The 13,109-nt window shown below is 38.8% G+C and overlaps 1 protein-coding gene across 1 annotated transcript in view; it reads left to right on the forward strand.

Moving 5' to 3' along the window:
- erbb4b (erb-b2 receptor tyrosine kinase 4b) overlaps window positions 1–6,036 on the forward strand; it is a gene marked incomplete at its 3' end in the record, with an annotated part of 371,526 nt that extends 365,490 nt beyond the window's left edge. Inside the window, exons 25-27 of the mRNA XM_081368808.1 lie at window positions 103–273; window positions 4,080–4,413; window positions 5,348–6,036. Of these exons, the coding sequence (XP_081224934.1) occupies window positions 103–273; window positions 4,080–4,413; window positions 5,348–6,036 (1,194 nt within the window). The remainder of the gene's footprint in view (window positions 1–102; window positions 274–4,079; window positions 4,414–5,347) is intronic.
- Between the last annotated feature and the right edge of the window lie 7,073 nt (window positions 6,037–13,109).

The following is a 13,109-nucleotide window of genomic DNA, read 5'->3' on the forward strand; positions in this document are numbered from 1 at the left end:
TATATAACAGAAAAAATTATAAATAATACATGTAAGTATCATAAAAGTGTTATTTCTCTGCATAATGCATAAATATCTCAAGCCTGATTCTCTCTGTGCCAGGGGGACGACCGCATGAAGCTGCCCAGCCCCAATGACAGTAAGTTCTTCCAAAGTCTGCTAGATGAGGAAGAACTGGAGGATCTGATGGATGCCGAGGAGTATTTGGTGCCACAAGCCTTCAGTATTCCTCCACTGGCATATACAACCAGATCACGCATGGACCCCAACAGAGTGAGTGTACTTACAGTTACAGTACGACTCTAGTAAAGGAAGTCCCGCCTTCTAAATAAATACCCACTTGGCAAAGTCAGGCTTCATCTTTACAACACCTGCCTTTTGCTTGGTGCTGCAAAATGTGAATTGGCTAGACTAAACCTGAAATGTATTAAATATACTGTATGCGTGCATGCGTGCGTGCGTGTATGTGTGTGAGCATTTCATACACATTAGTGTTCAAAGGTTTGGGGTCAGTAAGATTTTTTTTTTTTTTTATGAAATTAATATTTTTATTCAGCAAGGATGCATTAAATTGATCAAAAGTGACGGTAAAGATTTCTACATTGATACATTGATACAAAAACAATATATCATGGTTTCCATGAAAATGTTACAACATTGATAAGAAGATTTTGGAGCACCAAATCAGCATATTAAATTATTTCTGTAGGAAAACTGGAATAATGGCTGCTCAAAATTCATTAATGAAAATATATTCAAATAGAAAACTGTTATTTTAAACTGTAATATTCACAATTTCTCACACAGTTTTCAGCAAAGAGACTTTTTACAAAAACATTTAAAAAAATCTTATTGACCCAAACTTTTGAACGATAGCACATTATAAGTTTAACAAGCAGTTTTTGAGTGTTTCCCCATTCGGTTAAATAGGTGCTGTACCTGTATAACAGACTTGAATGAATAGACTAGCCCCAAAGGTGACTTTGGGTTGCGATCTGTCAGGGTTTAGTGGCTAAATCAGATTGTATTTTGTCGGTGCAATTGTGTGAACTCTTAAAATCATTGGATTGTCGTCATTTTAACTCTTTAAAGTTCCCATAACTTCATCTGAATGCTTTAAATCATGGTAAGCCCTAGATATTTTTGGTAAAAAGTTGGTGGCATTTTTCAGGAAAATTGAATAGAAAATAGCATTTGAGTCATCAAATATTGAAATATTTTTTAGTAGGCAAAGGACAAGAGGTCGTTGATGCATTGACATATGCATCATGCATGCAACACCTTCAGATTTGGGCGTTTTGCACATATTTACATATTTTAGGATAGCTTTTACATTTTAATGCACTTTTAGTTCTCACTCATGAATCTCTATTTATTGCTTGTCTGAGGCTGAATTGAGTTTTCAGATGAGTCTATCATCTAACTGACGTTGACCTTGGGGTGGATGAATGCTCCCCTAGCCAATTAAGTGCCGCCCACATGAGCATCTCAGAAATCCCAGCACACCATTCCTACACTGACAGATACTACACTCTCCCAGAACAAACTTGTCTGCCATTGAAATAGGGAATGCGATGACAACAAAAAAGGAAGTCTCATTCATAGCATAAATAAATCCCCTTGTTGATGATGGGTATTGAAATGCTGAGATTCTTTTGTATTTTCAGGTGCTAATTTGTCTTAGAAAGCAGCAGTGCTTTTGTGACTTGCATTAAGGTTTTCCTGTGGGGTGGGGGAGAGTGGGGGAGAAAAATAAAGTGGCCCTCACATACTGTATGTGTGCCTATAATGGGCTTTCATTACAGAGGCATGCCAGTGTAAATAACTGGGTCCTCACTAAAGTGAAGATGATATTTGCCCATCGACAGGAAGACCAGAGTGGGTATTTGCTCTGTGTTAGTCAGCCATGAGCATGTTATTAACTGTTGGTGTGTACAGCGGCAATGGGAAAGGACAGCCAATTGGGATGCAGCTCGAACAGCTCTTAACTGTAACTTAGAAAGACAAAATCTCAGGGTTCAATCATTCTTTACCAGGGACTTAGTGAGGGTGTGAGAGTGTGTGGGAGGGGTGGGTGTGATGAAATGTTTCCTCTTTTCTCCTGGACCGTGTTCGCTAACCATGTGTGCCATTTTGCATTCTAACTTGCATTTTGTTTTTGTCTAACTGGGAGAGAAAAGAGAGTGAGCGGTATGAATATCAATGAGGGACATCAATCCTTCAGAGCCTCTTTGGAACATTACAGAAATCTTTCGCCTGCAGTTTGCCGTATAAACTGAGCTTTGGGAAAACAAAACTCTGCCAAATAACCCAAACAGCAGATTGCAATATTAACTCAAATTCATCTCTACTCAAAATGTTGTGAAGTTTGAGCATAATGGAAAAATCATTTTTGTGTATGTGTGTTTCAGCTCCGCCATGGTCACGGAGTTGTAAATGTTTAATGGGAAACTAGGAAAAAAGCTTTTTTTTTTTTTTTTTTTTCAGGTTTGGCATAAACATTAACTACTTTATTCAACTTTAAAAAAAAAAATGTTTTGTGAAATTCCTCAGGCCTATGCAAGCATAGCTGTGTGGTATGATCGAAGGTACCATGTGATGGTAGTGTATGTGATATCTGTGTATTTTAAATTGAAGTAAATATTGAAAAATATGTTTTACTCATTATTAATTTATGTATTAAGTAATTATATTTTGTTTATATTTTTAAATATTCATTTTTATTCCTTAGATATTGGAAATTGTATTAATCATTTATTGAATAATTATTCAATAAATTTAATAATTTATCTATAAGATTATCAAGTAATATGCTTTACCACATATTTATTGAAATGGTAAACTTTCAGTTAATTCCCAGAAGAAAGTAACTACTGTGATGTATACAGTTACTGTGATATAAAGTGACTCATTTCGTGATCTGGCATTTTAATGAGACTGCCCAATAGAGAAGACTGCTTCTCTATCTTCTCTTCTTCATAGTAATACATTTACATTTACATTTATTCATTTAGCAGATGCTTTTATCTAAAGAGACTTACAAATGAGAACAATATAAGCAGTTAAACTAACAGTAGGACGACAATATGCAAGTGCAATGACCCTGCTCAGTTTAATCTAACTCAGTGCATGTATTTTTTTTTAATTTTTGTATAAAAAAAAATAGAATAGAGGAGAAAGTGTTAGTATTACTGGATCAAGTGCTGCCGGATGGGATGTGTCTTCAGCCGTCTCTTGAAAGTGGCTCACGGACTCAGCAGCTCTGGTTGAGTTTGGCAGATCATTCCACCAGCAGGGAACATTCATGCTAAAGGTCCGAGAAAGAGATTTTGTGCCATAATACTCTGGCCAGCAGCACCCTTCATTCACAGCAATGAGCTCCAGACTGCTCAAATAGCATCGTGGGTGTGAGCTGGGGAAGACAGGATGGAAGAAGTTTTGTGCTAGTGGGGAGGTGGAGGAAAAGAAAATAAGGATACAGACATTGAATTCAGGACACAGACAGAGTTTCTCTGAGAAGACAGAACACCTGCAAACTTACTGCAGAGAGATTGCAGCATTCATAGAAAAGTACTCTCACATAAAGACAAGGTATATCCATGGTTTTGTAATGGTATATATCACACTATAAACAAATACTGCTGATAACCATACAAATACCATAATGAATGAATATGGCGTGGTATTATTCAGTACCATTGTATATAGTAACATGGTATTACTATAAGATACCGTAAAAACTTGTTCCGGGACTGCGTGAATTTATGCAACAGTTTTGCCAACACAAGTTCAAAGCGAGACTGAAAAACAAAGACAAGCAGACGGAGAGAATCTGAGGATTAGGAATAAGAAAAAACAAATAGTTTAAATTGTGATGTGATTTCTAATTGCATCAGGAAAGCTGTGTTCCTACACTTACGTCTGTTCATTCACTGTTGCCAAGTTTTCATTAAATCTCAAACTGTATTAATATTTGGAGACTCATTAGTATAAAATATTTGCCTCTTGAAATGTTTAATTGTAAAGCAAACAAATAGATCACTGCAGAGATACTAAAAGGCTTGTTGGTGTTTCTGCAGAACCAATTCGCATACCAGGACGGCAGCTTCGGCATGGAGGAGATGATGGCCACTATCCCACGGGTCGTGGCTGTGTCCGCGGTCAGCCCGGGCTGTTCCGCTCAGAAGCAATCTATGGCCCAGCAGGGGGCCTCAGGGTCCTCTGAGGCATTTGAAGACAGCCGCTGTAATGGCACTCTCAGGAAGAAGGCTTCACCCAGGGCGAGCACCGGGGAGGACAGCAGTGGCCAGCGATACAGTGCAGATCCAACTGTGATACTGTGTGAGCGTGGAGCCAGAGCTGAGACCAACCAGGATGGATACATGGGCGCTATGCAGGACAAAAAGCCCTCAGGTACTGGAGGAATAAACTGGAGTGAGCAGGAGTGGTAGAGGAGATTGATCTAAAAGAGCTCACGTAGAGATGTTACGCTTTATCCAAATTATTTATCCAGTGTCATTGGTAACCATGGGTTGTCTTTGTTCAATGATTCACACTGTTCATTCTTTTGCCCAGTGGTTAGTGATTAATCCTGTGTAGATTTCACTTTTGTAAATTGAAAACCCTGGGTTACAGTTCTTGCATATTTACAAGGGTAATAATATTGCCTCAACAAATACAGCACAAAGCCTGGTTTAATAACTGTTTGTTCATCTGTGTAAATTTCACCATATCCACTCTGGACTTTTTAAAGGGATAGATCGATAGAAAAATAAATAAATAATAATTATATATATATATATATATAATATAATATTATTATTATTTTTTTTTTTTTTTTCATTTACACACTTTCATGTCATTCCAAGCCTGTATCACTCACTTTCGTCTGTGGAACACAAAAGAAGATTTTTTTTATAAAAAATAAATAAAAAAAACTGAAACAATTCTTAAAATATGTTATTTGGTGTTCCACAGAATAAAGTCAGAATAAACCTTTAAAGGGTTAGTTCACCCCAAAATGAAAATTATCCCATAATTTACTGACTCTAAATCCATCCTAGATGTATATGACTTTCTTCTTTCAGCCAAACACAATGGTAGTTATATTAAAAAATATCCTGGCACATTTATTAAATCTACTTAAATGTCCTAATTGCACTAAATTCTAATCCTGGCTTAATCTAAGGCCTGTCAGTGAAACCAGTTCTAGGACTTGAGAGAGCATTCAATTGAGCCTGTGAAAAAAACCTGCTTAAATCAATGGTAGTCGACGTTATCCTTAGAGCACTAGCTGGCACAATGTTGCCCACCTTCTCTCTTCTCACTGCTCTTTTCTTTTCTCTAGCAGATTATCTCAACCCCGTGGAGGAGAACCCCTTTGTCACCCTTCGCAGAAACGGAGAGGTCCACACTGTTGAGCGAGGTTACCACAGCACCTCCAATGGGCAGCCCAAGGTGGAGGATGAGTACGTCAATGACCCTCTGTACCTCAACACCTTCCATAACTCTGGGGAAAAGAGTCACGACGTTTTGAGGAAGAATGGGGTCCCTGTGGCACACACAGCAGTGGCAGCAGCAGTAGTAGCAGCAAATACTGTAACTTCCAACAGCCAAAATCTTTCCCAAACCATGCAACCGGCAGCACCCAGTGCCCACATCTCAACACAGCCACTGTACCAAGGCAAACAAAGCATTTCCACCCTCTCAGGCCACACCCTCCATCCTGCCCATCCCGGACACACCCTCCACCCAGCACACAACCTCCATCCCGCTCACTCCGGGACCATCAAAGCCGACATAAAGCCCAAAAAGACATTTGACAATCCTGAGTACTGGCAGCACAGTCTTCCCCCCAAGGCAACTCTCCACAACCCAGAATATCTGCAGGACTGCAGCACACGCTTCTTCTATCGGCAAAACGGTCGGATCCGACCTGCCGTGGCCGAGAACCAGGAGTACCTGTCAGAGTATGCGCTAAAACCGGGCACAGTGTTGCCGCCGCCTCCCTACCGCCAGAGGAACACTGTCGTGTAGCAACAACGACCGAGACAAAGAAGGAAAGATGGAGGTAAAGAGAGAGTCATAGTGTGTTCTCACCCTGGCTCTCACACCAGCATCCTGATCTATCCGCTCTTCTCTGAACTGGATTTAACACCCAACCTCCAACAACCTGGAACTGATCCACTTGGGTGAGCTTCTCCTCCAGAGGCACTGGTCACTTATGACCACATCAATCTGCTTGTCTCTCCTCACTCCAATCACCATTAAGACCTTTCTCCCTACCTGACCCCAACTATCGGAAAGCGACACTGTTCCCAACATAAGATAGATGTTACGCTCATGTCATTGGAAGCAAGTACTGATTATGACATGCAACGTGGGTCGATCCAATAGCAGAGAGGAGTCATTCTTTTGTGCAATTACAGAAATGTTTATCGTTTATCTCATTTTGGGATTTTGATTTGAAGCTACGATATGATCTGTTGTAATTTATGACTTTGCATAGTTTATTTTAGCACTCCATACATGATTATATAAGGCAGATGTGTTGTACTGGAAATATTGACATGGGCCTTGAGACAAGAGGGCCCAAAAAGGTCCTTGATGTTGCCTAATAACTGAAACTCAAAAAAATGTAAGCGACAGGCCTGGTTGTATGCTACATACAAAAACATTATAGAGTCATCATTAGAGTGTGTTGTCAACCAGGACCACAACCTTCTCAGATGGCACATCTTCAAAAGACAACACATCATGTGATGTTCTGTTCAAAATATCTCCATAATTCATCTGGTTTTATGCACATCATATTACTCAAACAAGGCACTTTTTATTACTTATATTGAGCCGCTCTCTCCTCCTTTTGAGTCGCAAGACTGGAACGATTCACAACTGGAAACAGTCCAGCGGACCGCATTGGACGTCTGTAAAACTACATGTGTAAAGGCAATTTGATGAAGAGAAGCACTCCGAGCTGAGGACAGTATCAGCCCGCATATGAACGAGGCCGTGACTAAATCAATAACTTCATAAAAGCAGATCTGCAACAGTCTACTGTAATAACATTTATATTGTTGATCTAGCCAGCATTGATCTGTACGCTCACGGAGTTGTCACCTTAAGGTAGCCTTCCTTATTTTGTCATTTAATGTGTGGAATAAAAAACCCGGAATGGGTCTACCTTGAACTTTAGAAGCTAAAATCAATACTAGCGACCAATAGCGTCCACGTAGACCGGTCGACTGCGTCGAAATGGATATTTACACAGCTACAGAGGACCAGGTTTGCACGGAAGACTCGACAGATCACACAACGCCTGGCTCCTGTCCTGAAATATGGCCGGAAAACTGTTACAACTGAATAAACCTTATCCCCGTGCGAGTGAAAATCCAGACTTGCTATCAAGATGGCAGCTTTTTGTAGCTGGGTACATTAAAACTGCAACAATGAGGGACATTTTGAAATCGAGAAGGTATGCGAATTCCATCATCATCATACAGTACTATGAGGAACAAATGAGAACATACAAATGGAATATTTGCCCCGAGGTCAGAGATGAGACTGCCTCAAATCTGTCATCTCCATTTGAACTGTCTCTCATTATGACTTCTCTATAAGAAGTCTCATGGAGCCACACGGATAAAAGTTAAGGAAGACAACGCAGCTTATTTGAGCATGTTGGAAAACAACTGCTACATCTTCAATGCCAACCACGTCATCCTGGTTTCTAAGGCCAGATTCATGTATAGTTTTGAGCACTGCCAGACACTCTGCTTTTCTGCTAAGAGATATAATAGTGATGTTGTGTTGCCGGTTTGGAGATGTGAAATGGTTTTATAGCACTTAACAGTCTGGCACAGCCGCATGAGTTTGTTTTAAACACCAACGGCACTGATTGAATACTCATTTATTATAATCATAGCTCACATGACGATAGCAAACACCACCCGCCCACATACATTTGTTTTGCTCTGTCATTTGTTTCCCCCTTTTTTCAATGTTTTTTGTGCTTATGAATATGAAGGTTTACGGTTACATGGAGCACTTTAATTAATGAACATAACAAAGATAGAGCGGAGTTCCTTTCATTGTGGATATTGCTGTTCCCATGTGATAACAGATTAGACAAATGACATTTTTGGCTCTCTACTGGAAACGAAATCAGGGAATGTTAGTGACGCATGGCAATTTTGCCAAACACAGATGTTTACTAATTGAAGTTTAAGATTTATCTCAAGCTTTTAACCTTAAATATAAAATGAATAGAGCATAATTTAAGATGGGTTGCAGTAAAAGAACGCAAAGATTACCTATAATAATAATAATAATATAAGATGCTTTTACAGAATGAAACTGATACTTGAAATTGCTTCATTTTAGCTCCTATAGAATTTGAAAACTATTTTAAAAGTTATGAAGCACGTAGTACTAGAACTAAGGCCAAATTATATTTTTATTCATTTTTATTCATTTGTTTTTGTATTTGTGACAAATACAATGCATAGTTATGTAAAGGCTTTTGGTTATGATGTGGTTATGAAAAGTCCAAAGTACTACAACCTCCATGAAAACACTCTTGTTTATTGTGCAAAGAGGGTTGAAGCTTTCAGTTACCACACGGGGGATGGACAGCTCTTCTCTCAACCCGATAAAAGACAAGGACCTCATGTACACGCTACTGATAACGTCAGCGTAGGTCAGGGCATCTAAATCTACATATGTAGCAACTCCTGTGAAAACAGGGTGGGGAGCGATCTACTAAATCCATCACGTGAGGAACAACTAGTCCAAAACGGAGGGAGAAGGATCCCTGAATTGTGATATTAGAGATTGTTTGCAAAGGCTTTCAGTTCGAGACTGTTAGAGGATGGGACTCATTTTCTTCGGAAACATTTCCACTTTCTGGGAGATGAAGTTTCGTTGGAGCACAAACATTTTTGTCTCGCTGCACATCGTTTATTGGTGACTCACTTTTAGCAGAACCTCAAAGAACATGAGACAAACATCATGAACTTGTGTAAATATTCCTGCAGGGACTTGGAGATAATAATGTGAAGAGTGGTGAGATATTGGTGAATGCTTATATTCCCCCTTTTTTTAAACATTGCGTAAAAAAAATATGATGGGTGAGTGCACTAAGAATGAAACCACTGATTGCGTTGTTTATTTGCACATGTGCCCCGATTCACTAAAATAATTATGCAGATCAATTAACGGTACAAATGCGTACACAGAATCTGTGCTGAATGCAATTTGTAAATCCTGATCTTGGTTGTGAAGAATGCAGGAGACTTGAATCTCCAGTATTGAGATCCGGGCACTTGAATCAACTCTTTAAATTGCTTAAAGTGCACTTTAATACAACTCGCATCATGTGACTGGTTGTAACGTTCTTCTCCATCATTCAATCAACATTTGATGAATTATGTACGCAAACATCTGCTTAAAATGTCAAATGGTTTACCGCCTGATTTCTGTCAGGAGTGATAGCCAATAGCGATGAGTTGATAACCTAATTTACATAAGGCCGTGTAAAACAATGACTTCATTAAATAAAGCGCAGAACTGTTTTAGCACTTTTAGCGTATGGTTGAACGATTGTAGGTGATTGGTTAGAAAATACAGGGTTTTGACTTGTGTGAAACTTTAGTGAATTCACCCATAAATATTTTTTTTCTATTTTTTAAATATACATTTTTGTTTAACACATTTGTCAACTAGTTGATTTAGGCACATCAAATCCTCTTCATTATTTTAAATGGGCCCTATAACTCGAAAAGGGATTTATAATGACTCTGCCATCATATATTTTACAGTATTGGGAGGCAATAAGCTTTACTAAAAACAATGTTAGGATACTTATAATATGTTTGGGCATTTAATGATAAAATGTTATTAATTTGCAGTGTTTTTGAGTCTACCTTTGCTGACCTGATCATGCATATTTGCAGTGTCAGATTGAAACAAGCACATGTTGTTCTTTTGGCTCCTTCTCATTAGTTGTGCCCCCTTTTTTGTTGTATTTTTTGATAATTTCATTTCTCTGCTCACTGGAACTTATTTTGCATGTGTCAAGGTAGTCGGAAAGTATCGGTAGACTAAGCACAGTTTAAAAAGTCATTTTATATCACAAAGGACAAATAAAGGGAAGAAAAACATCTTCCTGCAACATTGACATTTGGAATGGTTGTTCCTCATGATTTTACTACTGTACGTCAATGAGAAAATGTGAATAGTATTTTTATAGACAGTTGAATTGGCCAGATGTTTGTAAATAGTTGAGAAAACTTGCGCTCTTTTCGACTGACCTTTTTTCCCCCACTATGTTTGGTTCACTTATATTGAGTGTGAGATTATTATTCTTATTTGATGGCTGTATATATATCTGTAATATGAACAGCACATATTTGATTTTGCAGGTTATTTTAGTACTTCGGTGTGTTTTTTCGTGACCGTATGTAGCCCAGCTTGGTGCGTTTTTGTGTTCTTTAACCCCTACCCATGCTCAAGAGGTAGATGTTTTCTTTCTGTCAGGTATAGCCCTCCCCCCTTCACCCTTCACCCTTCACCCCACAATTTTCTCTTTTTGTACAGAATGCAGCGTGGGGAATCTGCAGCTGCGTGACGATAGCATTTGAATCTCCCAGGAATCTCTCTCAACTCCACTTAAGCTTTCCCTGACTTTAGTCCGGGTGATATAGGTAGTGTCGAATTCTTTCTCAGTATGTAATTCCTATTCATGCACAATCTCCCATCTCGTTTCCCATCTGCAGCCAACCACACGGTGAGCTCAGGCTTAGCGAGCGAGCGAAATATTTCGGCGAAAGCCACAGTCCCTGAGCTCAACCTTCTCAAATGCATCCGCCATGGTGTTTCTCCAAGAGATTCGTAAGTCAGAGTGTATTATTCATGCTGTCAAGAGGACTAATTGCCTGGAGTGTTCATTTGGCCGCATTGTTATTGAGTGACGGCTCGTCAGAACTAAAGTCAAGTCTTGTCATTTTTGATCCAGGCATACAGTGAGAGTCTTCAGCTCTGGTCACAGTAACTTTCTCCCCCACAGCTTTCCCATTCCCCAAAGCTAGAGCATTTAAAATACTGTTTCACAGTTTTGTTACCTGAATCTATATTTTTAATTTAATATAAATAAATAAATAAATACAACACCTGATATGTGAGTCTCTGTGTGTGTGTGTGTGTGTGTGTGTGTGTGTGTGTGTGTGTGTGTGTGTGTGTGTGTGTGTGTGTGTGTGTGTGTGTGTGTTTATTTTTTTCCAAAAGGGAATGCATTTCACATTCTTTAAACATGACATTAACCCTTAAACAGGCAAGAGTGGAAAATCATCAGCAAAAATCTGTGATGCGCGTTCGTGACGTCACGTAATACATTATTACGTTGAAAAGGTCATGTTTGACGTGTTTACAAATGTGCAGAAGGAGGATATACACAAATGTATTTGTGTCAGTTTATCGTTTAAATGCCCATTTGGTGTGCGTATCCTACAGTAGGTGCTTTAATATTAAAAAGCCTAAAAGAAAATTTTCTTCAGGACAGAAATTTTTCAAGCGTGCGTGACCTTTTCAACGTAATTGCGTATTACGTGACGTCACGAACGCGCATCACAGAACAGAGCAAGGCGAGCATTTGTCCTTATAAAACTTAAACTTTTTTATTTATTTTTGAAATGACCGATCGTTTCGCTAGATAAGACCCTTATTCATCGTCTGGTATCGTTTAAAGCCCTTTGAAGCTGCACTGAAACTGTCATTTGGACCTTGAACCGTTTGGGTCCCATTGAAGTCCATAATATGGGGAAAAATCCTGGAATGTTTTCATCAAAAACCTTAATTTCTTTTTGACTGAAGAAAGAAAGACATAGACATCTTGAATGACAGGGGGGTGAGTAAATTATCAGCAAAAGTTTTTTTAAACGTGAACTAATCCTTTAATATATGCCTAATTTCTACAAAGTCAGAATGTCCCACTCCATGGCTTTAGGTCAAATGGGTCAAACTGACTAAATGAGCAGCACAGAAAATTTGAACAAAGTCATGTGACCCACATACTCCAAACAGACTCAACAGTTTGATAACAGAATTGGGTGAAAAATTATTTCTCATGCCTCCTACAAGAGATTAAAGAGTATGCATCCTGTGGTGCACATTGCCTGTTTAAGGGTTAAGATTGCTCAGAGAGTTTTACTTTTTGAATGTCAAAATTTGACATTTTTTCACAGCATTTTGAATGTCTTGATGGATAGCGAGAGTCTGTCAAGTCTGCAGTCATCTCAAGGCAATGATTCAGACTCTTAAAGACCACTTCTGCACACTTTCAGATTTCGAAATCACATGCTACAACCTTTTTAAGCATTCGAAAAAACCTGAGATATAGCACCAAATGTCACAGTGAACCACTAGAAGACATTCTGGCCATGTGATCTTGAATGCATATTCAACACTTTGTTTCATCAGAAGGCTTGTTTAGCTGGAGCCCTATTCAGATGGTAATTGTTTCATATGGGAATGTGAGGTAGTTTCAGCATGTATATAGTTGCTAGTCAGTGATTTTATTGCGTCCAAATTAGAAATGTTTGTTTTTCTCTCAGAAGCCACATTACCTGGCAGTCGTGGGACGTTGGGACAGGACAGTTAACTTCAGGGAAACGTGTCATTTGACGACTTTTCCAAGAGCACAAAGATTGTATGTTATTTTGTATTCTTATAGGAAAAGTTAGTCAAAAAATTGCTGACAAAATTGGTTTGGTGAGTCATAGCACCATCTAGTTTTGATTACATCTGACCCTCACGTATAAATTGACACAAACAGGTTGAGTATTCTCGGCTATGTCTGTAACGTAGTATAATATTAGTGTGCTGAATAAAATTACATTACCACTTTCTCGTTCCTGTTTGAATTACCTGGCGTTTGTATTCCTGAGTTTTAGCATAGAGGAGCCATGCAAATGTTCTTTTTACAGACGTCACAATGAGAAACCATTACCGTCTGAGTAGTGCTTTAGACGGCAATCTGATGAAAGTTCTTGCACTTATACCTGAACTGCACTGCAACCACCTTAAAACTTAATATCTCTGATAATCACAACAAA

Source organism: Scardinius erythrophthalmus, assembly GCF_964197995.2.
Source record: "Scardinius erythrophthalmus genome assembly, chromosome: 6".
NCBI classification, from domain to species: Eukaryota; Metazoa; Chordata; class Actinopteri; order Cypriniformes; family Leuciscidae; genus Scardinius; species Scardinius erythrophthalmus.